General features: G+C 43.6%; 1 protein-coding gene across 1 annotated transcript; it reads left to right on the top strand.

Annotated features, from left to right (window-relative positions):
- Window positions 1–1,645: 1,645 nt before the first annotated feature.
- Window positions 1,646–25,426, top strand: LOC127304277 (uncharacterized). The gene is made up of 9 exons (XM_071821129.1): window positions 1,646–2,882; window positions 20,377–20,537; window positions 20,833–21,039; window positions 21,253–21,386; window positions 22,113–22,420; window positions 22,492–22,808; window positions 24,143–24,337; window positions 24,419–24,695; window positions 25,401–25,426. Exons 1-9 carry the CDS (start codon window positions 1,646–1,648, stop codon window positions 25,424–25,426), a joined length of 2,862 nt encoding a protein of 953 aa, XP_071677230.1.
- Window positions 25,427–26,846: the final 1,420 nt, after the last annotated feature.

The following is a 26,846-nucleotide window of genomic DNA, read 5'->3' as shown; positions in this document are numbered from 1 at the left end:
TTACCCTGCCTGCCTGCCTGCCGGAGTGCGACAAAATATACTCCATTGCTCCCTCGAAAACAGGTGCTCCATCTGGTCGCATACTTTTTGCACCACCATCCATGCTACGCCTACTTTACGGAGCTTCGTCCTTGGACGTTGCGCACGCGATAGTAACAGTGCATACGGAGTTGTACTGTACACGACGCCGTATGCACCTGTCACGTACAGGAAAGGGTTTGGTGCAGCTGGGTCTGTGGGGGCATGGGTCGACATGGTTGCTCACACTAGTAGTCAACTCCACATTTTTTCACCTGCAGGGGTGCAATTTTGATTGATAGTTTTTCTGCCGGGAGCCTTTTTCATGGCAGTGATAATAATAATACTTAAACAGCGTGACCCACAAGTTGGTTACTACGAGCTGTAAATTATTTTTTCAAAGATGGCAAGACTTAGATAACAAATATGACCAATTAATTAGCAGTAACAGTCCAAAAAAGGATACTAACATGGCTAAATGCCAACATTCAACCAAACACGTCAACAAGAGACAGCTTCGACTCAGAATGAGGAGCTTCACAACATAACTACATTGAATTTGTGCCGACCGAATCTTCCACCAGAGCCACTGGTTGCCGATCATCGTTGTACAACGGACACACTCTAATGCAGCTCCGACTTCACAACAACAGAACGAATCACGAGAGAACCCATGGGACACGCCGGTAACCAGCTAAAGAATCCCAATCCGGGGCCCAAGCTCTGCTCAACACATCTCATTGTTACCCAAGTTGTTTTGCCGGCCAAATGGGGAGTGGTGGAGGAGAGAATATTATGGGGCCGGCGTTTTCCCCATCCACGCCATCGCAAATGGCTTTCGGCCTAGAAATTTAAATTGAACGGTTCGCGCCAAGTCACGATGGTTCTAGTTCATTACAAAACGAGGTGAGTTCATCGATCACACTCGCCCAAATCGCCCATAGTTCAATGTTTCGGCATACAAAAAAGACACATCGGCCGCATATTGGCGGAACTCAATTGCCAGCCTCCTCCGCCGTAGGTGATGTCATCGTTGGTGTAGAGTTTGGCGTCGTGGCTAGTGGTGCAAAGATGAGGGCGCATTGCTCCTCGTACGACGCCTGCGTCTGGGCGTCCATTGCGCTTGTATCTTGCATTAGAAGCACCAGGTCCTTCGATCTCCCGTTTCACCGCGGCGACGTTGGTCGTGAGGAGGGCGATCTTAACGTCTTGCTTCTCCATCATTATGGTCCACTACGTGTCTTCTTAATTCCCTCGCCGTCACGGCGTTGACAATGTACTTCTTGATGGAAGCTTGAAGTCGTTCCGTGGTCCAAAACAGACTTTCGAGGAGGGGAGATGGGGTTGGGCCGTTTTTCTCCGCTGATGCCTCTCATACCCGTTAGGGGGGGGGGGGGGGGGGGTTGTTAAACTACCGTGTATAGGTGGTAGAGGTATATGTGTTTGTATACGTGTTGTAACTTGTATGTACTCTATTCTACCCTATATATACAAGGATACTAGCCGCCCGAGAGAGGCACGGCTCTACCCTACCAAATACTCTACCCTAGTTTCTTTCATGGTATCAGAGCACGGCGGCTAAGACCTAGATTGATCTTCTCGTCGCCGTTTCTTCCGCTGCATCGCCATGTCGATCACCTCGCCGTCCTCCGTAACCTCCGTGGGCTCCAAGTCCTCCAACGAGTCTGCGCCAAAGCTCTCCGATCCGCTGCTGAACTTTGGCGGCGGAGGAGGATCGTCATCGGGCAGCTCTTCCGGCCCGTTCAACTTCGCCCCCTACATCACCAACCGCCTCAATGGCGGGAACTACCTCTACGGGCGCGCGCAGGTCCTTAATGTCCTCCGCAGCCATCTCCTCACCGGATTTGTCGACGGCACGTTCCCCTGTCCGCCGGAATCGGTGGAGAACCCCGCCCTGGCCACTGACGCCAAGGCTCCTCCGGTGATACACAACCCGGCGTTTACCGCCTGGCACCAGCAGGATGCTGCCATACTCTCTGCGATCATGTCTACATCGCATGAGGATATTCAAGGGATTATCTTGTTCTCCACCTCCGCAGCCGATGCATGGGGAACACTTGAATCTAGCTTCACGGCGCAGACAATATCTCGCTCCATGCAGATCCGTGGAGCCCTTCAGAAGTGCAAAAAGGAGGACAAGAAAATCTCCGTCTACTATAATGAGGTCAAAGCTCTCGCAGATTCACTGATGTCCATTGGGCAGCCTCTCAGCACTGCGGAGTTTACCGGCTATCTCATGCGCGGACTTGCTCAGGACTACGATTCACTAGTGCAACTCGTGTCAGCCCGTGCACTCACCAACCCTATGCCCCTTCGTGACGTCTATGCTCAGATGCTCGCTACTGAACAACGCATGGATGAACGGAAGTCTGATCTTCAGGCCGATCTGCAGATGTCGGTGAATTTTGCTGGTCCCAAGACGTCTTCGGGCGGAAAAGGCAACCAGCAGCAGCAGTACCATCCTCCTTCCAAGGGCAATTACTCCTCACCTCCGCCAAACTCTACGTCTAATCAGTACCGTGGAGCTCCTAGTGGCGGTGCAAGCAACCGCCCAACATGCCAAATTTGTTCAAAAGTGGGACACGTCGCATCGTGTTGCTTCAAGAGGTTTGATAAAAAATTTCTTGGCGCGGGTAATGATGGCCGATACATGGAGAAGCAGATTTCAGCATTCTCCGTCTCCACGCAGCATCATCATCATGGGTCTACCTCGTCCTTCCCTGTGGATCCAAGCTGGTATGCTGATACTAGTCCGACTGATCATCTCACCAATGAACTTGACAAGCTCCATGTGAAGGAACAATATCATGGCAAGGATCATGTTCACACGGCCAATGGGCAAGGTATGCGCATTACTCACATTGGTCACTCTACTCTCCCTACATCATCACATCCTTTACACTTAAAAAATATCCTCCACGTTCCATCTGTCACTCGCAATCTTTTATCTGTCAAAAAATTCTCCCTTGATAATAATGTGTTCTTTGAATTTCACCCTTGGTATTTCTTTGTTAAGGATCGAAGAACGAGGGAGGTTCTTCTTAGAGGGGGATGCCGTGGAGGACTCTATAATCTAGATATTTCTGCGGTCAAGCATGTCTTCAGCAGTGTCAAGGTGTCCCGTTCTCGGTGGCACTCTCGTTTAGGTCATCCAGCTAGTCAGATTGTTCAGCATGTCTTGTAGGATAACGTTGCATAGAAAACAAAAATTTTCCTACGGCGAACACGCAATCCAAGCCAAGATGCAATCTAGAAGACGGTAGCAACGAGGGAGTATCGAGTCTCACCCTTGAAGAGATTCCAAAGCCTACAAGATGAGGCTCTTGTTGCTGCGGTAGACGATCACTTGCCGCTTGCAAAAGCGCGTAGAAGATCTTGATCACGATCAGTTCCGGCGCCACGAACGGGCAGCACCTCCGTACTCGGTCACACGTTCGGTTGTTGATGAAGACGACGTCCACCTCCCCGTTCCAGCGGGCAGCGGAAGTAGTAGCTCCTCTTGAATCCGACAGCACGACGGCGTGGTGTCGGTGGCGGTGAAGAAGTCCGGCGGAGCTTCGCTAAGCTACGCGGGAGATATGGAGGAGAAGGGGGCGGCTAGGGTTTGGGAGGGGGTGGCCGGCCACTCAAGGGGGGCGGCCAGCTTGTGGTCTTGGGGTGGCCGGCCCCCTCCCTTGGCCCCTCATTATATAGGTGGATCCCCAAGTGTTGGTGTCCAAGTCTTCGAATAAGACCCGAACCAAAAACCTTCCATAAGAGGGGAAACCTAGCCCAACTAGGACTCCCACCAAAAGGTGGGATTTCCACCTCCCATGTGGGGGGTGGCCGGCCCCCTATGGAGGAGTCCACTTGGGACTCCTCCCCATCTAGGGCTGGCCGGCCATGGAGGTGGAGTCCACCACCTTCCTTGGTGGTTTCTTCCGGACTTTTCTAGAACCTTCTAGAACCTTCCATAGAACCTTCCGCGACATTTTATTTCACATAAAATGACATCCTATATATGAATCTTATTCTCCGGACCATTCCGGAACTCCTCGTGATGTCCGGGATCTCATCCGGGACTCCGAACAAATATTCGAACTCCATTCCATATTCAAGTACTACCATTTCAACATCCAACTTTAAGTGTGTCACCCTACGGTTCGAGAACTATGCGGACATGGTTGAGTACTCACTCCGACCAATAACCAATAGCGGGATCTGGAGATCCATAATGGCTCCCACATATTCAACGATGACTTTAGTGATCGAATGAACCATTCACATATATTACCAATTCCCTTTGTCTCGCGATATTTTACTTGTCCGAGGTTTGATCTTCGGTATCACTCTATACCTTGTTCAACCTCGTCTCCTGACAAGTACTCTTTACTCGTACCGTGGTATGTGGTCTCTTATGAACTCATTCATATGCTTGCAAGACATTAGACGACATTCCACCGAGAGGGCCCAGTATATCTATCCGTCATCGGGATGGACAAATCCCACTTTGTTGATCCATATGCCTCAACTCATACTTTCCGGATACTTAATCCCACCTTTATAGCCACCCATTTACGCAGTGGTGTTTGGTGTAATCAAAGTACCTTTCCGGTATAAGTGATTTATATGATCTCATGGTCATAAGGACTAGGTAACTATGTATCGAAAGCTTATAGCAAATAACTTAATGACGAGATCTTATGCTACGCTTAATTGGGTGTGTCCATTACATCATTCATATAATGATATAACCTTGTTATTAATAACATCCAATGTTCATGATTATGAAACTAATCATCCATTAATCAACAAGCTAGTTTAAGAGGCATACTAGGGACTTCTTGTTGTCTACATATCACACATGTACTAATGTTTCGGTTAATACAATTATAGCATGATATATAAACATTTATCATAAACATAAAGATATAAATGATAACCACTTTATTATTGCCTCTAGGGCATATCTCCTTCAGTCTCCCACTTGCACTAGAGTCAATAATCTAGTTTACATTTGTAAAGATATAACACCTTGGCCTTCTGGTGCTTTATCATGTATTGCTCACGGGAGAGGTTTTTAGTCATCGGATCTGACACGCTCAGAAACGTATGTATTTTGTAATTCGTTTGCGTCTCAACGCATCACTCATTTCCAAATGAGTTGGCATTATATATGTTTGATCTTCTGGTGGAACCTTAATTCCGCTGTCTGAAATATGTCACTTATATTGTCACACACAATATAGCTTCAAAGTTCTGACTCTGTCGGAAATACACCAAGTTCTCAAAGAACCTCTTGACTTAACATCCTTTGTCATTGTCAAAACAATGACATACTCTGCCTTCTTTTGTAGATTCCGTCACAATATTTAGAACTCTTCTAAATCTAGCATAGACAACTTCTAGCTCATTGTGCTACTTTTAAAACAACACTTAGTCTAATTTGAGATTGAAATTATATTTTATATATGACAAAACCAATATCGGTGTAACACCTTACAGCGATTTGTTTGTCATTTCTTCATACAAAAATATATATATCCTTAGTTCTTCTAAAGTACTCAAGGATATTCTTACTGTCGTCCCATGATCATCTTATGAATCATTCCGGTATATGCTCATAACATTTTAGAGCACAAGATATCTGATTTTGTACATATTATTCGTGATCTAAAATCACTCATGTGTTTTTTACTCATCGAGTGTCAGATACACTCAAGTCTTGTTAAACCTTCACATGACAAGAACATTTTCTTAATATTTCTATATTGAACTATTTCAATATCCATTCTATGTACTTTGACTTAAACTTATTATGTGTTTCAATCTATCTTCATAGATCTTGACACTAAATATGTTTTAGTCCATATCCTTTCATTGAAGTTAATTTTCAATGAAACATTTTAATCAAGTATATAATTACATTATTTATAACCAACTATATGTCATCTACATAAAGTATTATAAATATGTCTCAGTGCTCCCACTTAATTTCTTGCAAATGCAAGCTTCTTCATCGTCTCTGATGAAATCAAAAAACTCTTTGACTATTTCATCTGGTGAAGATTCCTACTCCGCAATACTTGCTTCATCCAATTGAAGTTCGTATACCTATCTAGTATTCCACAGACCAGCAAAACTCTTGGTTGTATCTTGTATACACCTTTAATACATACTTCTGATAAGTAATGTATTTTGCCATCCTACTAGCATATCTCCTAAAAGAAATATGTAGTGATTACTAGAATAATCCACATAGACTATAAGCATTGCTACGGAAGATCTAATCTTATCGTAGTCAACTCTTTGAACTTTGTTGTAAACTATTTTTCAACAAGTCGAGCTTTCTTCAAGGATATTTCATCCAAGTCTATAGATCCATTTACTTTCAAAAAGTATTCATCTTATTATGGATTTCAAGGCGCATGGCCATTTTAACGGAGTCAGGGCCCATCATAACTTCTTTGTTTGTAGTTGGTTTATCATTGTTCAAAATCAATCCTTTGTCCACAAATCATTTATTTGATCACAAAGTAAACCATACCTACAGTAGGTTCAATATGTACTTCGATCTCCATGGCTAAAACACTTTGTAGTCATGGGAGCCATGATCGTCGTGGCCGCTTCCGAAACCAATTCCGATGCTGCGCTACTCTGATCACTATGCTCAGGTTCATAAACCTTATCAAATTATATTGTCCTCCCACTCAAATACTTCACTAGAAACAATTTCTTGGAAATAAGAACATTGACAAACACTTTTGTCTTTGTCTTGTGGGAAGAATTCCCAATTAAATCTCTGGGATAACCAACGAAGACATTCATCCGATTTTGGTTGTAAACTCTTAGACCAAAATTTAAAGAAAAGACTATTAGGGTTTATACCCATGTCATAACTTGTATGATGTCATTTCATCGGATCATGATGATGCTCTATTCAGTGTAAAAGCGGTAGTCTCTAAAGCATAATCTACAAAAATATAATGGCATCAATATTTTATCTCATCATTGATCCAACAAGGTTTGGATACATATCTCGGATACTATATCATCATTATGATACTCCAAGAAATGTGAGTTGTAGAATAATTTCATAACTCTCTTAGATGTTCGCTAAAACTCGTAATTCAAATATTTCCACCATGATCCAATCATAGATATTTGACTTTTCTATTACGTTGATTTCCACTTCATGTTGAAATTTATTTGAACCCATTCAAATGTTTCAAACTTCTTCCTTATCGAATATATCCATATATATACTCAATTCATTGTTGAAAGTTTTCATGAAGTAGAAGAATCTCCCGCACACAACTATGCTCAGTGAACCATATACATCATTATGTATTTTTCCACTAAGTTTGTTGCCCGTTCAACTCTTGGCCTATGAACGGTATTTTAATCATTCTCTTTAGAAAAGATTTGCAAGCGCCAAACGATTCAAAAATCAAATGACTCCAAAAATCCATTTGCATGGAGTTCCTTTATGCGTTCCTTTCTAACATGACCTAAATGGCGGTTCCACAAATAAGTGGAATTCAAATCATTTGCCTTATGGCATTTTAGCGTCAGTGTTATGTATGTGTGTTTCACCATTAATATTTATAATAACTTATCCATCGTACATGGAGTAATGTCATAATTTGAACAACTCATTGTTTTCATTTGACCAGAGCAAAATAACAATTATTAAGTTCTTTATTATAAATTCTAAGGGCTAGATAGAATGCCAACGACGAACATAATAACACTTTATTTTGTTCTAGACGTGCATTCCTATCATATTCTTTGTCAGTCACTTAGGCCATTGTATTCTTGTATTGCGTTGTTTTGTATGACACTTCATACCAACCAATATGGTACTAATACCCAAGAATTTCATTGTGTGACTTAACTAGGAATACAACCATAACATGTATATCATTTATATACACCTGAGCTAGACTTTCTAGTCTTTTCTTTCTTTTTGCCAAAATATCTTTTGCAGTTTCTCTTTTAGCTTTCCTCATTATTCAGAAAAACACTTTAACATCAATAACTTCTAGGTTTGTTGGTCAAATACCAATAACCTTGAGGTTCTTACTTTGAAGTTGATCATCATATGACAAGTGTTCTAGATTTCACTTATTAGTAACTTTGTAATATGATGAACAATTTCACTCATATTTTTATCCATCAATTCATGACAACTTTTTGAGACCATGTCTGTACATGCTAGGCTCATAAAGTTTAACCTTAGTATTCACATGTGCAAATCTGGTTTGCACCCGTTGTAAGCACACGTAGAATCTATAACACCCGATCATCACGTGATGCTTCGATACGACGAGTCTTAGCAACAGTGCATACTAAGGATGATAACTTCATGGATATGCGAATATTATTAGTGCCCCAATAGTTGGAGGATTGTGACGCCTGGCGTCTTCAACCTTCATACATTCTCATAAAACTTATGAGTTTATGTAGTCTCACCAAATTTATATTCTATCATCTTGCAATAAGGTCTTAGATATCACATATATCTCATACCTTGATTATTTCTGAAAACTAAATTTTTCAGCTCCTTACTTTTCAAACAGATTTGAACTTCAAGTTTCACGGAGACAAGATAACTTTAGGTACTAATTGAAACCATAGCTCATTGAATCAACAATATGAGGTTTACTAAAAGTTTGCAATAGGACTTAATGAATTCTTGATTCTTTAACAATACGGTACCAAACCGTAAAGTTTCTTGTCAGATTTTAACAGTATTTCTATCTCAATTACAAGACTAGCGCATAGTAGTAAACGGATGCCAATACTACAAAATTAATTCAAAATACTACTCAGACTATGTTTATGATAATTAGTTCATGTTTTAATCTAATTACTAATGAACTCCCACTTAATACAACATCCCTCATAGTTGTTAAGTGGTACATGATACGTCTCCGACGTATCGATAATTTCTTATGTTCCATGCCACATTATTGATGTTATCTACATGTTTTATGCACACTTTATGTCATATTCGTGCATTTTCTGGAACTAACCTATTAACAAGATGCCGAAGTGCCGATTCTTTGTTTTCTGCTGTTTTTGGTTTCAGAAATCCTAGTAAGGAAATATTCTCGGAATTGGACGAAATCAAAGCCCAGGGGCCTATTTTCTCACGAAGCTTCCAGAAGTCCGAAGGAGAGACGAAGAGGGGCCACGGAGGGGCCACACTATAGGGCGGCGCGGCCCCCCCTTGGCCGCGCGGCCCTGTGGTGTGGGGCCCCCGTGCCGCCTCTTGACCTGCCCTTCCGCCTACAAATAGCCTCCGTGACGAAACCCCCAGTACCGAGAACCACGATACGGAAAACCTTCCAGAGACGCCGCCGCCGCCGATCCCATCTCGGGGGATCCAGGAGATCGCCTCCGGCACCCTGCCGGAGAGGGGAATCATCTCCCGGAGGACTCTACGCCGCCATGGTCGCCTCCGGTGTGATGTGTGAGTAGTCTACCCCTGGACTATGGGTCCATAGCAGTAGCTAGATGGTTGTCTTCTCCCCATTGTGCTATCATTGTCGGATCTTGTGAGCTGCCTATAATGATCAAGATCATCTATCTGTAATTCTATATGTTGCGTTTGTTGGGATCCGATGAATAGAGAATACTTGTTATGTTGATTATCAAAGTTATGCTTATGTGTTGTTTATGATCTTGCATGCTTTCCGTTACTAGTAGATGCTCTGGCCAAGTAGATGCTTGTAACTCCAAGAGGGAGTACTTATGCTCGATAGTGGGTTCATGCCTGCATTAACACACAGGACGATGTGAGAAAGTTCTAAGGTTGTGTTGTGCTGTTGCCACTAGGGATAAAACATTGATGCTATGTCTAAGGATGTAGTTGTTGATTACATTACGCACCATACTTAATGCAATTGTCTGTTGCTTTGCAACTTAATACTGGAGGGGGTTCGGATGATAACCTGAAGGTGGACTTTTTAGGCATAGATGCAGTTGGATGGCGGTCTATGTACTTTGTCGTAATGCCCAATTAAATCTCACTATACTCATCATGATATGTATGTGCATTGTCATGCTCTCTTTATTTGTCAATTGCCCAACTGTAATTTGTTCACCCAACATGCATTGGTTCGTCTTATGGGAGAGACACCTCTAGTGAACTGTGGACCCCGGTCCAATTCTCTTTACTGAAATACAATCTACTGCAATACTTGTTCTACTGTTTTCTGCAAACAATCATCTTCCACACAATACGGTTAATCCTTTGTTACAGCAAGCCGGTGAGATTGACAACCTCACTGTTTCGTTGGGGCAAAGTACTTTGGTTGTGTTGTGCAGGTTCCACGTTGGCGCCGGAATCCCTGGTGTTGCGCCGCACTACATCTCGCCGCCATCAACCTTCAACGTGCTTCTTGGCTCCTCCTGGTTCGATAAACCTTGGTTTCTTTCTGAGGGAAAACTTGCTGCTGTGCGCATCATACCTTCCTCTTGGGGTTGCCCAACGAACGTGTGAAATACACGCCATCAAGCATATTTTAAAGCGCCGTTGCAGGGAGTTCAAGACACGCTGCAAGGGGAGTCTCCACTTCTCAATCTCTTTACTTTGTTTTTGTCTTGCTTAGTTTTATTTACTACTTTGTTTGCTGCACTAAATCAAAATACAAAAAAATTAGTTGCTAGTTTTACTTTATTTGCTATCTTGTTTGCTATATCGAAAACACAAAAAAATTAGTTTACTTGCATTTACTTTATCTAGTTTGTTTTATTTACTGTTGCTAAAATGGCCAACGCTGAAAACACTAAGTTGTGTGACTTCACAACCACAAATAATAATGATTTCTTATGCACACCTATTGCTCCACCTGCTACTACAGCAGAATTCTTTGAAATTAAACTGCTTTCTTTGAATCTTGTCATGAAAGATCAATTTTCTGGAATTAGTTCTGATGATGCTGCTGCCCATCTTAATAATTTTGTTGAACTATGTGAAATGCAAAAATATAAAGATGTAGATGGTGATATTATTAAACTAAAATTGTTCCCTTTCTCATTAAGAGGAAGAGCTAAAGATTGGTTGCTATCTCTGCCTAAGAATAGTATTGATTCATGGACTAAATGCAAGGATGCTTTTATTGGTAGATATTATCCCCCTGCTAAAATTATATCTTTGAGGAGTAGCATAATGAATTTTAAACAATTAGATACTGAACATGTTGCTCAAGCTTGGGAAAGAATGAAATCTCTGGTTAAAAATTGCCCAACCCATGGGTGACTACTTGGATGATCATCCAAACCTTCTATGCAGGACTAAATTTTTCTTCACGGAATTTATTGGATTCAGCTGCTGGAGGTACCTTTATGTCCATCACTCTTGGTGAAGCAACAAAGCTTCTTGATAATATGATGATCAACTACTCTGAATGGCACACGGAAAGAGCTCCACAAGGTAAGAAGGTAAATTATGTCGAAGAAACCTCTTCCTTGAGTGATAAGATTGATGCTATTATGTCTATGCTTGTGAATGATAGGACTAATATTGATCCTAATAATGTTCCATTAGCTTCATTGGTTGCACAAGAAGAACATGTTGATGTAAATTTCATTAAAAATAATAATTTCAACAACAATGCTTACCGGAACAATTCTAGTAACAACTATAGGCCATATCCTTATAATAATGGCAACGGCTATGGTAATTCTTATGGAAATTCTTACAACAATAATAGGAGTTCACCCCCTGGACTTGAAGCCATGCTTAAAGAATTTATTAGTACACAAACTGCTTTTAACAAATCTGTTGAAGAAAAGCTTGGGAAAATTGATATACTTGCTTCTAAAGTCGATAGTCTTGCTGCTGATGTTGATCTTTTGAAATCGAAAGTTTTGCCTAATGAAAATCATCATAATAAGATTGTTACTACAGCAAATGCCATTCAAGTTAGAATTAATGAGAATATAAGATTAATGGCTGAGCTGCGTGCTAGGTGGGATAGAGAAGAAAATGAAAAACTAGCTAAAGAGAAGAATATAGCTAAAGTTTGGACTATTACCACCACTAGTAATGCTAATGCTACACATGTTGCTGCACCCACTACTAATACTAATAAAAGAATTGGTGTTAGCAATGTTTCCACTTCGAATGCAAAGCGCGAAAAACTGCCTGAAACTGCTGAAACTGCCTGTGATAAAGCTGCTGAAATTTTTTCCAACATTGGGGATGATGATCCCATTGCTTTAGATTATAATGGTTTGAATTTTGATGATTGCCACATCTCTGAAGTTATAAAGTTCTTGCAAAAACTTGCTAAAAGTCCTAATGCTAGTGCTATAAATTTGGCTTTCACGCATCATATTACAAATGCTCTCATAAAAGCTAGAGAAGAGAAACTAGAGCGTGAAGCCTCTATTCCTAAAAAGTTAGAGGATGGTTGGGAGCCCCTCATTAAGATGAAGGTTAAAGATTTTGATTGTAATGCTTTATGTGATCTTGGTGCAAGTATTTCTGTTATGCCTAAGAAAATTTATAATATGCTTGACTTGCCACCGCTGAAAAATTGTTATTTGGATGTTAATCTTGCTGATCATTCTACAAAGAAACCTTTGGGTAAAGTTGATAATGTTCGCATTACCGTTAACAATAACCTGGTTCCCGTTGATTTTGTTGTCTTGGATATTGAATGCAATGCATCTTGTCCCATTATATTGGGAAGACCTTTTCTTCGAACTGTTGGTGCTATTATTGATATGAAGGAAGGTAATATAAAATATCAATTTCCTCTCAAGAAAGGTATGGAACACTTCCCTAGAAAGAGAATGAAGGTACCTTTTGACTCTATTATGAGAACAAATTATGATGTTGACACTTCATCTCTCGATAATACTTGATGCACACTTTCTGCGCCTAGCTGAAAGGCGTTAAAGAAAAGCGCTTATGGGAGACAACCCATGTTTTTACCTACAGTACTTTGTTTTTATTTTGTGTCTTGGAAGTTGTTTACTACTGTAGCAACCTCTCCTTATCTTAGTTTTGTGTTTTGTTGTGCCAAGTTAAGCCGTTAATAGAAAAGTAAGTACTAGATTTGGATTACTGCACAGTTCCAGATTTCTTTGCTGTCACGAATCTGGGTCCACCTCCCTGTAGGTAGCTCAGAAAATTAAGCCAATTTACGTGCATGATCCTCAGATATGTATGCAACTTTCATTCAATTTGAGCATTTTCATCTGAGCAAGTCTGGTGCCATTTTAAAATTCGTCAATACGAACTGTTCTGTTTTGACAGATTCTGCCTTTTATTTCGCATTGCCTCTTTCGCTATGTTGGATGAATTTCTTTGATCCACTAATGTCCAGTAGCATTATGCAATGTCCAGAAGTGTTAAGAATGATTGTGTCACCTCTGAATATGTCAATTTATAATGTGCACTAACCCTCTAATGAGTTGTTTCGAGTTTGGTGTGGAGGAAGTTTTCAAGGATCAAGAGAGGAGTATGATGCAACATGATCAAGGAGAGTGAAAGCTCTAAGCTTGGGGATGCACCCGGTGGTTCACCCCTGCATATATCAAGAAGACTCAAGCGTCTAAGCTTGGGGATGCCCAAGGCATCCCCTTCTTCATCGACAACATTATCAGGTTCCTCCCCTGAAACTATATTTTTATTCCATCACATCTTATGTGCTTTTTCTTGGAGCGTCGGTTTGTTTTTGTTTTTTGTTTTGTTTGAATAAAATGGATCCTAGCATTCACTTTATGGGAGAGATACACGCTCCGCTGTAGCATATGGACAAGTATGTCCTTGGTTTCTACTCATAGTATTCATGGCGAAGTTTCTCCTTCGTTAAATTGTTATATGGTTGGAATTGGAAAATGATACATGTAGTAATTGCTATAAATGTCTTGGGTAATGTGATACTTGGCAATTGTTGTGCTCATGTTTAAGCTCTTGCATCATATGCTTTGCACCCATTAATGAAGAAATACATAGAGCATGCTAAAATTTGGTTTGCATATTTGGTTTCTCTAAGGTCTAGATAATTTCTAGTATTGAGTTTGAACAACAAGGAAGACGGTGTAGAGTCTTATAATGTTTTCAATATGTCTTTTATGTGAGTTTTGCTGCACCGGTTCATCCTTGTGTTTGTTTCAAATAAGCCTTGCTAGCCTAAACCTTGTATCGAGAGGGAATACTTCTCATGCATCCAAAATACTTGAGCCAACCACTATGCCATTTGTGTCCACCATACCTACCTACTACATGGTATTTTCCGCCATTCCAAAGTAAATTGCTTGAGTGCTACCTTTAAAACTCCATCATTCACCTTTGCAATATATAGCTCATGGGACAAATAGCTTAAAAACTATTGTGGTATTGAATATGTAATTATGCACTTTATCTCTTATTAAGTTGCTTGCTGTGCGATAACCATGTTTCTTGGGGACGCAATCAACTTTTCATTGTTGAATTTCATGTGAGTTGCTATGCATGTTCGTTTTGTCTGAAGTAAGGGCGATCTACACTGAGTTGAATGGTTTGAGCATGCATATTGTGAGAGAAGAACATCGGGCCGCTAACCGAAGCCATGTTCCATGGTGGAAGTTTCAGTTTTGGACAACAATCCTCAAATCTCTAATGAGAAAAGAATTAATTGTTGTTGAATGCTTAAAGCATTAAAAGAGGAGTCCATTATCTGTTGTCTATGTTGTCCCGGTATGGATGTCTAAGTTGAGAATAATCAATAGCGAGAAATCCAATGCGAGCTTTCTCCTTAGACCTTTGTACAGGCGGCATAGAGGTACCCCTTTGTGATACTTGGTTAAAGCATATGTATTGCGGTGATAATCCAGGTAGTCCAAGCTAATTAGGACAAGGTGCGGGCACTATTAGTACACTATGCATGAGGCTTGCAACTTATAAGATATAATTTACATGATGCATATGCTTTATTACTACCGTTGACAAAATTGTTTCATGTTTTCAAAATCAAAGCTCTAGCACAAATATAGCAATCGATGCTTTTTCCTCTATGGAGGACCATTCTTTTACTTTCAATGTTGAGTCAGTTCACCTATTTCTCTCCACCTCAAGAAGCAAACATTTGTGTGAACCGTGCATTGATTCCTACATACTTGCTTATTGCATTTATTATATTACTCTATGTTGACAATATCCATGAGATATACATGTTACAAGTTGAAAGCAACCGCTGAAACTTAATCTTCTTTTGTGTTGCTTCAATATCTTTACTTTGAATTATTGCTTTATGAGTTAACTCTTATGCAAGACTTATTGATGCTTGTCTTGAAGTGCTATTCATGAAAAGTCTTTGCTATATGATTCACTTGTTTACTCATGTCATATACATTGTTTTGATCGCTGCATTCACTACATATGCTTTACAAATAGTATGATCAAGATTATGATGGCATGTCACTCCAGAAATTATCTGTGTTATCGTTTTACCTGCTCGGGACGAGCAGAACTAAGCTTGGGGATGCTGATACGTCTCCGACGTATCGATAATTTCTTATGTTCCATGCCACATTATTGATGTTATCTACATGTTTTATGCACACTTTATGTCATATTCGTGCATTTTCTGGAACTAACCTATTAACAAGATGCCGAAGTGCCGATTCTTTGTTTTTCTGCTGTTTTTGGTTTCAGAAATCCTAGTAAGGAAATATTCTCGGAATTGGACGAAATCAAAGCCCAGGGGCCTATTTTCTCACGAAGCTTCCAGAAGTCCGAAGGAGAGACGAAGAGGGGCCACGGAGGGGCCACACTATAGGGCGGCGCGGCCCCCCCCTTGGCCGCGCGGCCCTGTGGTGTGGGGCCCCCGTGCCGCCTCTTGACCTGCCCTTCCGCCTACAAATAGCCTCCGTGACGAAACCCCCAGTACCGAGAACCACGATACGGAAAACCTTCCAGAGACGCCGCCGCCGCCGATCCCATCTCGGGGGATCCAGGAGATCGCCTCCGGCACCCTTTGCCGGAGAGGGAATCATCTCCCGGAGGACTCTACGCCGCCATGGTCGCCTCCGGTGTGATGTGTGAGTAGTCTACCCCTGGACTATGGGTCCATAGCAGTAGCTAGATGGTTGTCTTCTCCCCATTGTGCTATCATTGTCGGATCTTGTGAGCTGCCTATCATGATCAAGATCATCTATACGTAATTCTATATGTTGCGTTTGTTGGGATCCGATGAATAGAGAATACTTGTTATGTTGATTATCAAAGTTATGCTTATGTGTTGTTTATGATCTTGCATGCTTTCCGTTACTAGTAGATGCTCTGGCCAAGTAGATGCTTGTAACTCCAAGAGGGAGTACTTATGCTCGATAGTGGGTTCATGCTGCATTAACACACAGGACGATGTGACAAAGTTCTTAGGTTGTGTTGTGCTGTTGCCACTAGGGATAAAACATTGATGCTATGTCTAAGGATGTAGTTGTTGATTACATTACGCACCATACTTAATGCAATTGTCTGTTGCTTTGCAACTTAATACTGGAGGGGGTTCGGATGATAACCTGAAGGTGGACTTTTTAGGCATAGATGCAGTTGGATGGCGGTCTATGTACTTTGTCGTAATGCCCAATTAAATCTCACTATACTCATCATGATATGTATGTGCATTTTCATGCTCTCTTTATTTGTCAATTGCCCAACTGTAATTTGTTCACCCAACATGCTGTTCGTCTTATGGGAGAGACACCTCTAGTGAACTGTGGACCCCGGTCCAATTCTCTTTACTGAAATACAATCTACTGCAATACTTGTTCTACTGTTTTCTGCAAACAATCATCTTCCACACAATACGGTTAATCCTTTGTTACAGCAAGCCGGTGAGATTGACAACCTCACTGTTTCGTTGGGGCAAAGTACTTTGGTTGTGTTGTGCAGGTTCCACGTTGGCGCCGGAATCCCTGGTGTTGCGCCGCACTACATCTCACCGCCATCAACCTTCAACGTGCTTCTTGGCTCCTCCTGGTTCGATAAACCTTGGTTTCTTTCTGAGGGAAAACTTGCTGCTGTGCGCATCATACCTTCCTCTTGGGGTTGCCCAACGAACGTGTGAAATACACGCCATCAGTACACGATCCAAATTCACTACACCAAAAACCGATCATCACGTGAGATGATGTAGCTTCAATGGTGAACATCAACATGTTGATCATATCATCCATATGACTCGTGTTCAACCTTTCGGTTTCCGTTGTCCCGAGGCCATGTCTGTACATGCTAGGCTCGTCAAGCAAACCCAAGTATTCCGCGTGTGCAACATGGCTTACACCCGTTGTATGTGAATCGTTGAATCTATCACATCCGATCATCACGAGATGCTTCAAACGATTTAACTGTTACAACGGTGCATACGAGGGGAGAACACTTTATTATCTTGATATTAATGTGAGGGATCATCTTATAATGCTACCGTCGCGTTCTAAGCAAAATAAGATGCATAAAGGATTAACATCACATGCAATTCATATGTGATATGATATGGCCTTTTTGTCTTTGCGCCTTCGATCTTCATCTCCAAAGCATGGACATGATCTCCATCATCAACGGGCATGATCTCCATCATCGTCGGCGTAGCGTCAAGGTTCATGACGCCGTCTTCATGGTTGTTCACCTCATGTAGCAACTATTACAACTACTTTGAAATACTACTCAACATGAAAATTAAAGACAACCATAAGGCTCCTGCCGGTTGCCACAATACAATAATGATCATCTCATACATATTCATCATCATATCATGGCCATATCACATCACCAAACCCTGCAAAAACAAGTTAGACGTCTCTAATTTGGTTTGCATATTTTACGTGGTTTAGGGTTTTCGAGAGAGATCTAATCTACCTACGAACATGAACCACAACGTTGATACTAATGTTTTCAATAGAAGAGTAAATTGAATCTTCACTATAGTAGGAGAGACAGACACCCGCAAAGCCTCTTATGCAATACAAGTTGCATGTCGAACGAGGAACAAGTCTCATGAACGCGGTCATGTAAAGTTAGTCCGAGCCGCTTCATCCCACTATGCCACAAAGATGCAAAGTACTCAAACTAAAGATAACAAGAGCATCAACGCCCACAAAACCATTGTGTTCTACTCGTGCAACCATCTATGCATAGACACGGCTCTGATACCACTGTAGGATAACGTTGCATAGAAAACAAAAATTTTCCTACGGCGAACACGCAATCCAAGCCAAGATGCAATCTAGAAGACGGTAGCAACGAGGGAGTATCGAGTCTCACAAGATGAGGCTCTTGTTGCTGCGGTAGACGATCACTTGCCGCTTGCAAAAGCGCGTAGAAGATCTTGATCACGATCGGTTCCGGCGCCACGAACGGGCAGCACCTCCGTACTCGGTCACACGTTCGGTTGTTGATGAAGACGACGTCCACCTCCCCGTTCCAGCGGGCAGCGGAAGTAGTAGCTCCTCTTGAATCCGACAGCACGACGGCGTGGTGTCGGTGGCGGTGAAGAAGTCCGGCGGAGCTTCGCTAAGCTACGCGGGAGATATGGAGGAGAAGGGGGCGGCTAGGGTTTGGGAGGGGGTGGCCGGCCACTCAAGGGGGGCGGCCAGCTTGTGGTCTTGGGGTGGCCGGCCCCCTCCCTTGGCCCCTCATTATATAGGTGGATCCCCAAGTGTTGGTGTCCAAGTCTTCGAATAAGACCCGAACCAAAAACCTTCCATAAGAGGGGAAACCTAGCCCAACTAGGACTCCCACCAAAAGGTGGGATTTCCACCTCCCATGTGGGGGGTGGCCGGCCCCCTATGGAGGAGTCCACTTGGGACTCCTCCCCATCTAGGGCTGGCCGGCCATGGAGGTGGAGTCCCATGTGGACTCCACCTTCCTTGGTGGTTTCTTCCAGACTTTTCTAGAACCTTCTAGAACCTTCCATAGAACCTTCCGCGACATTTTATTTCACATAAAATGACATCCTATATATGAATCTTATTCTCCGGACCATTCCGGAACTCCTCGTGATGTCCGGGATCTCATCCGGGACTCCGAACAAATATTCGAACTCCATTCCATATTCAAGTACTACCATTTCAACATCCAACTTTAAGTGTGTCACCCTACGGTTCGAGAACTATGCGGACATGGTTGAGTACTCACTCCGACCAATAACCAACAGCGGGATCTGGAGATCCATAATGGCTCCCACATATTCAACGATGACTTTAGTGATCGAATGAACCATTCACATATATTACCAATTCCCTTTGTCTCGCGATATTTTACTTGTCCGAGGTTTGATCTTCGGTATCACTCTATACCTTGTTCAACCTCGTCTCCTGACAAGTACTCTTTACTCGTACCGTGGTATGTGGTCTCTTATGAACTCATTCATATGCTTGCAAGACATTAGACGACATTCCACCGAGAGGGCCCAGAGTATATCTATCCGTCATCGGGATGGACAAATCCCACTGTTGATCCATATGCCTCAACTCATACTTTCCGGATACTTAATCCCACCTTTATAGCCACCCATTTACGCAGTGGTGTTTGGTGTAATCAAAGTACCTTTCCGGTATAAGTGATTTATATGATCTCATGGTCATAAGGACTAGGTAACTATGTATCGAAAGCTTATAGCAAATAACTTAATGACGAGATCTTATGCTACGCTTAATTGGGTGTGTCCATTACATCATTCATATAATGATATAACCTTGTTATTAATAACATCCAATGTTCATGATTATGAAACTAATCATCCATTAATCAACAAGCTAGTTTAAGAGGCATACTAGGGACTTCTTGTTGTCTACATATCACACATGTACTAATGTTTCGGTTAATACAATTATAGCATGATATATAAACATTTATCATAAACATAAAGATATAAATGATAACCACTTTATTATTGCCTCTAGGGCATATCTCCTTCATGTCTTACATCATAGTGAACTTCCTTCAGAGTCGAATAATAAAGATGTAATAATATGTGATGCTTGCCAACAAGGCAAAAGTCACCAGCTACCATTTTCTCTTTCTACCCGTGTTTTTACATCACCACTTGAGTTCATATTTTCTGATGTTTGGGGTCCTGCCCAAAAATCTGCTAGTGGTCATGAGTATTATGTTAGTTTTGTGGATGGTTATAGTCGCTTCACATGGCTTTATCTCCTCAAACGAAAATCTGATGTGTTTCAAATATTCCTTCAGTTTCAACAACATGTTGAATCTGACTGGGGGGGGGGGGGGTGAATATCATCGCCTTGATAAATTTTTCCATGATATTGGCATCTCTCATCGAGTTTCATGCCCACACACACATCAACAAAATGGCACTGCTGAACGCAAACATAGGCACATTGTTGAAACAGGGCTAACACTACTTGCACATGCCTCCGTTCCTTTCCGCTTTTGGAGTGATGCCTTCTCCACGGCGTGTTTTCTCATTAATCGTTTGCCTAGCAGGGTGATTGATATGCAGACTCCTCTCCACCGACTATTAGGAGAAACACCTGATTATACATTTCTTAAGGTTTTTGGCTGTGCATGTTGGCCCCATCTCCGTCCATACAATAAACACAAACTTGAGTTTCGGTCTAAAAAATGTGTCTTCCTCGGTTATAGTTCCATACACAAAGGTTACAAGTGTCTCCATGTTCCTACAAACCGCATGTATATTTCTCGTGATGTTATCTTTGACGAGAATGTTTTCCCTTTTTCTCAACTACCATCCACATCCACCTCGCCTACTTCATCTCCACAAATTTCTACTCGTGACCAATTTGATGATGTCGCATATACTCCTCTGTTGGCTAACCATGATGCAGGCAAACACCGTGGCGCTCGACTTGAACTTCTCGATGAAACTGTCGAAGACGTACCTGCAGCGGACGTCGCTCCGTCGACGCCTCACGTCGATCTGCATGGGATGCTACACCCCCATGCAGACGCATCAGCTGCAGCAGCGCGTGATGGCTTTGTTACGCCTCCTCGGCCACGCATTCGTGGCCCATCACCTGGCGGCCCAGAATCTGGTGGCCCGATGTCGTTGCTTGACTCGCTTGCCATGCATTCCTCTACACCTCACGTCGATCAAGCGCCATCTACCTCGCTGAACAAAGCTGACTTACGAATCGTTTCTGCTCCTGCACCTGGAATTACTACTCGTTTGCAGCGTGGTATTCGTCAACCAAAACAAAGAACCGATGGAACTATTGCCTGGTCTGCTGTTCGGTTGGCTCATGCAGTTGATCTTACTCTTCATGAACCCCGTGATCATCGAGAGGCTATGTCATGTCCTCACTGGCGTGCTGCAATGGAATTGGAATTCTCTGCTCTTCAAGAAAATAAAACATGGCGCCTTGTTCCTCCAGTTCCAGGGGTCAATATTATTGACTCTAAGTGGGTTTTCAAAGTAAAGCAGAAATCCGATGGGTCCATAGAGCGGTATAAAGCTCGGTTGGTTGCTAAGGGGTTCAAACAGCGATATGGTCTTGACTACGAAGATACCTTTAGTCCAGTTGTCAAGCCCACTACTATTCGCTTATTGTTGTCTATGGCACTTACACATGGTTGGTATCTCAGGCAATTGGATATTCAAAATGCATTCTTACATGGGATCCTTGAAGAGGAGGTTTATATGCGTCAACCACCTGGCTTTGAAGACACTAGTCAGCCTATGCATTTGTGTCGTCTTGACAAGGCCCTATATGGTCTTAAGCAAGCGCCCAGGGCATGGCACGCACGTCTTTGCTCTGTTCTTGGTGGTCTTGGTTTTCAGTCCTCTACAGCTGATACTTCACTATTTATTCTACATCGACCTGATACTACCCTATACTTACTGGTTTATGTGGACGACATTATTGTGGTCAGCTCATCTACTGGAGCTATTGATCGGCTTATTCAGCAATTGCGTGGTTCCTTTGCACTTAAGGATCTTGGACAGCTTAGTTAGAGCATCTCCAGTCGCGTCCCCCAAAGCGTCCCCCAAAGGGATTTGGGGCGCGCCGGACAAAAAAAGCGTTCCAGCCGCGTCCCCCAAAGCCCATTTTTGTCCGGCGCGCCCCTATACGGTGTCCGGCGCCCCGAGCCCGTCCCCATCCCACAGGGGACGCTCCGGGGACGCCGGACACAACGAAAAGCGAGGTGGGCTCCCACATGTCGGCGACTATTTGCATAAACCGTTGGTTCGCGCCTCTTTTCTCGTCGCTCCTTCCTTCCCGCGCCTCCCACCCCACCGCCGCCGCTGGATTTCCCGGCCGTTTGGGCGTCTGATCTATGCTGCGAGTCAGCACCGTTGTCGCGGCTGGGGCTCCCGCCGGTCGTGCCGCCGCCGCCGCGTCGCCAGCGCCTCCCAGAACGCGCCGTCAAATCCGCCCCACCTCCGCGCACAGAAGGTGCTCGACGACTTGCCAGGTAGGCGCGATTGGTCGCTGTTTGTTGCGTCGTCTGCCTCGGCGCAATTTTAACCATTGATTTTGCTTTAGCCATGGACAGCGATGATGAGATGGTTGCCCTGCTGCTGGAGGACGAGCAAGCGTTCGACGACGACCTGCGGGAGCATTTGCTGATCATCGCGTCCCTCCAGGGCATGCTTGACGCTGAGGCGGAGAAGAGGAAGAGGCCGCGCCGCGGAGGATCAAGGCCGGGAAGAAGGAAGTCGAAGCCCCGGCAGAGGATGGAGGGGCATGCCATGCTGCAGAACGACTACTTCGCCGACGGGGCAACACATGCCGCCAATTTTCCTCGCCAGTACAGGATTATCAAGTGCCTGTTCATGAATATCCTCCACGAGCGTTCGAGAGTTCGACCCCTACTTCAAGCTCAAGGTCGACGCCGTAGGCGTTCTCGGGTTCTCATCCATTCGTAAGTGCACCGCCGCCATGAGGATGCTTGCATACGGAGCACCTGCCGATACACAGGACGACTACCTTCGCATGAGTGAGTCTACTGCCATTGAGTGCATGTACAAGTTTTGCCGAGCTGTGGTGGGAAAGTTTGGCAAATACTACTTGAGAGGGCCAACTGAGGAAGAGACTGCAAGGATCATGGCACAAAATGCTGCCAGAGGATTTCCTGGAATGCTTGGAAGCATCGATTGCATGCACTGGGCATGGAAGAACTGCCCGTTTGCTTGGCAAGGTATATACAAAGGGCGTCATGGATATTGCAGTGTGGTGCTTGAAGCTGTGGCAGATTATGACCTGTGGATTTGGCATTCTTTCTTTGGCATGGCGGGATCACACAATGACATCAACGTGTTGCAGCGGTCTCCGGTGTTCAGCAGACTAGTGGAAGGGCATGCTCCACCATGCAACTATGAGATCAATGGCCACCAATATACCAAAGGCTATTATCTAGCCGATGGTATATATCCAAAATGGGCCACTTTTGTCAAAACAATCTCGAATCCATCAGGTCTGAAGAATTCTCACTTTGCTACACGACAGGAGGCTTGCAGGAAGGATGTCGAGCGGGCATTTGGTGTGCTTCAAGCACAATTTGCCATTGTCCGGTACCCTGCTCTAAGCTGGTCTCACGACCAAATGTGGGAGGTGATGCAGGCTTGTGTGATCATGCACAACATGATCATCGAGGATGACCGCAAGAATCATGTTAGGTCACATGTTGGTCCCTATGAGTGTCAAGGCCCTCTCGCGGAGGTTGATCATGAGTTGCCTGCAGATTTTGCTGATTTTCTCGCCATGCACGCAGAGATCCGTGACAGCAATGTGCATGAGCAACTTCAAGCTGATCTCGTTGAGCATTTGTGGAGGATCAAAGGAAATACCGTGGCACCTTGATGTATCATCTAGCCCTTTTTATTATATTTGATTACTTTTTTTATTGTTTGTTGTAATTTAATTTCAAAACAATCCTCGAAAACATTTTTTTTCATATGCTACATTTGATATAAATGGTTTATGTGCTAAAAAAATTATTTTAAATGTTTGGGGGCGGCGTTTGGGGGACGCGGCTGGGGAGCGACGTCCCCCAAACGCGGCACGAACAAAACACGTCCCCCAAACGCTCGATCCGGCGCGGTTTGGGGGACGGTTTGGGGGACGCGACTGGAGATGCTCTTACTTCCTTGGCATTGAGGTTCAGTTTTTACATGGTGGTCTTCTTCTGAATCAGCGCAAGTATGCCTCAGAGTTACTTCGGCGTGCTGGTCTTCTGAAGTGTGGCCCTTCCCCTACGCCAATGGTGTCCTCTGAAAAGTTGTCCTCCTTGGATGGTGTACCACTTTCAGCTGATGAGTCTACACGCTACCGCAGCATTGTTGGTGGCTTGCAGTATCTTACCATGACTCGTCCTGATCTATCTTTCTCGGTAAACAAGGTTTGTCAGTATCTACATGCCCCTCGGAGTTCACACTGGTCAGCAGTGAAACGTATTTTGCGATATGTTCAGTCTACATTATCTGATGGTTTGCTGTTGAGACGACCTACTCGTTCTCCTGATCTCCTGTCAGCCTTCTCCGATGCGGACTGGGCAGGAAATGCTGATGATCGTCGATCAACCGGGGGTTATGCTGTATTTTATGGAGGCAATCTTGTTGCTTGGAGTGCTAGGAAACAAGCTACTGTTTCACGCTCCAGTACTGAGTCAGAGTATAAGGCTGTTGCCAATGCAACAGTTGAAATCATCTGGATCCAGGCGTTACTTGGAGAGCTTGGTGTTTCCCAGAGTCAGCCGCCTATTCTTTGGTGTGATAATATTGGAGCAACCTATCTTTCGTCGAACCCTGTGTTTCATGCTCAAACTAAACATATAGAGGTGGACTTTCATTTTGTTCGAGAAAGAGTGGCCCAAAAGTTGCTCCGTATCAGGTTCATATCCTCCAAAGACCAGTTAGCTGACATATTCACAAAACCTCTACCATTACCGCTGTTTCAGCGTTGTAGACGCAATCTCAACCTTCATAGTGGCTGAGATTGTGGGAGGGTGTTAAACTACCGTGTATAGGTGGTAGAGGTATATGTGTTTGTATACGTGTTGTAACTTGTATGTACTCTATTCTACCCTATATATACAAGGATACTAGCCGCCCGAGAGAGGCACGGCTCTACCCTACCAAATACTCTACCCTAGTTTCTTTCAGGGCTATGGTACTGCCGAGTGGAGATGTTCTAACTACCTATTTTTGACGGTTTTCCAATCTCCGATTACATATAAAATGTGTGTATTTTGTGTGTGCATCATTCTGTACTCCATCTGAATCGTGAATTCGTGATACAACTGACTTCTTTTTGTCCAGTGTATCTTCCCTTCTTCTATGTGAAGCGATCGGGGGCTTTGTCTCCATTGCTTCAACTTGTGCGAATATATCAGAAAATCGAGCAACTCTCTGACGAACTTTGTTTGTCAGCCTTACCCTGTTGACATCTTTTAGCTTGTAGCGTGGAGATCTGCCGCTGACACTCGCCGCGACCAGGAGTACCAAGACCACTGGATACTATGCATGGACCCATGTGTTGTATGGGAAGCCATGATGGAACTGGCAGCTCATTAAACAAGTGCACCCCGCGCCACCCAAGGGAGCCGGAGGAACACCCACCGCTCTGCCCCTCTCGGCGCCGATCAGGCTTTTGCTTGGTCTCATATGGCAAAAGAATTTTCCCTGCCAACGCCTGTTGTTTCCTTGCACTACCAGCATGAGTATCCCTTGCGTTCACTTTATTTGCCGTGGCATAAACTATTTTGAAAAAAAAAGACATTTAATGCCATCAGATTATACTGCGTACTGACTGCAAGTGGGGAATCTGTCTACGCTGCAGGGATTTGCTTCGGCCGGAAGCAAGCTGTCGACCCTTTATTTTGTTCGATTGGGGCTATCTGCCTCTGTCTCGGCATACCACAGGGCGGGGGGAGTTTTGTTCACTGCCACGAAAAAGATGGGACATCCTGTCCAAGTGTCGATCAACAAGTCAATCAGTCAGTAGGTTCAAGAAGCAGTGACAAGTTGGGATAAAGTTAAGCAGGCCGGCGACGTTAGCATTATGCATGCAGGCATGCATGCAGCGGCTAACTCGTCTACCACTCCATACGCAACTACGCTGACGACGATGACGCAACCCATCCAAGTGACATGTGTTAAACAACAACCTATACAAATATGCATGGTGTAGTAAATACCCCTTATACCATATTTCCTTCTTGTTCAACCACAGTTAGGGCCTTCATGATTGATATGGTATCGGAGCTCTTCTCTTCCGCAAACAACCTAGCTAGCCACCGGAGCCGATCTACATCAAAATTGGAAGACCAAGGCTTCCCCTCCGCTCCCATGGCATCTTTGCCTTCCACAGCGCCGACCACCTTGGCTGCAAAACTTAGGAGTCGTTGGTCCCGCCACTGTGCGGTGCGAGGGTCGCCCCGGCTAGAACCATCGAGATCGAGGATGCAAACAAGAAGAATATCTCCATGCCAAATTTTGCCTACCCACATTGGATTGGTCGAGATCAGCACATCACGAGTTGTCTCTTGAAATACATGTCGTCGGATGTTCTTGCTCATGTCCTTGGGCATGAATCCACTTCTGAGGTTTGGGCGACGGTCACTCCCATGCTCTCCTCCTTGTCCTTACCGAAGATCACACAACTGTATTCATCCCTCATCAACACAAAAATAACAACCTCGCAATTGCATAGTTCTTCACCAAGATGAAGGGGTTCTACTCCGAACTCGTTGCTGCCATCAAGATCATAGACCATGATGAGTTGTGGGGTATGTAATGAAGCGGCTGGACGCCTCTCCTACAACTCTCTCATCTTCTCTATTGATGCCAACCATGGCACCACTCTCGATGATCTGTTCGGTCATATGTGCGACATACTCA

The sequence above is a fragment of the Lolium perenne genome, chromosome 5, assembly GCF_019359855.2.
Source record: "Lolium perenne isolate Kyuss_39 chromosome 5, Kyuss_2.0, whole genome shotgun sequence".
NCBI classification, from domain to species: Eukaryota; Viridiplantae; Streptophyta; class Magnoliopsida; order Poales; family Poaceae; genus Lolium; species Lolium perenne.
This window is presented reverse-complemented; position numbering and strand designations above follow the sequence as displayed.

Excerpts from the sequence above, each read along its gene's own strand:
- LOC127304277 (XM_071821129.1), top strand. The coding sequence starts at position 1,646 with ATGTCGATCACCTCGCCGTCCTCCGTAACCTCCGTGGGCTCCAAGTCC. Across the intron at positions 21,387-22,112 it reads TTGTTCCTCCAGTTCCAGGG|GGGACGCTCCGGGGACGCCG; the intron begins GTCAATATTATT and ends CCCATCCCACAG. Across the intron at positions 24,696-25,400 it reads AGAGCTTGGTGTTTCCCAGA|CTTGTAGCGTGGAGATCTGC; the intron begins GTCAGCCGCCTA and ends GACATCTTTTAG.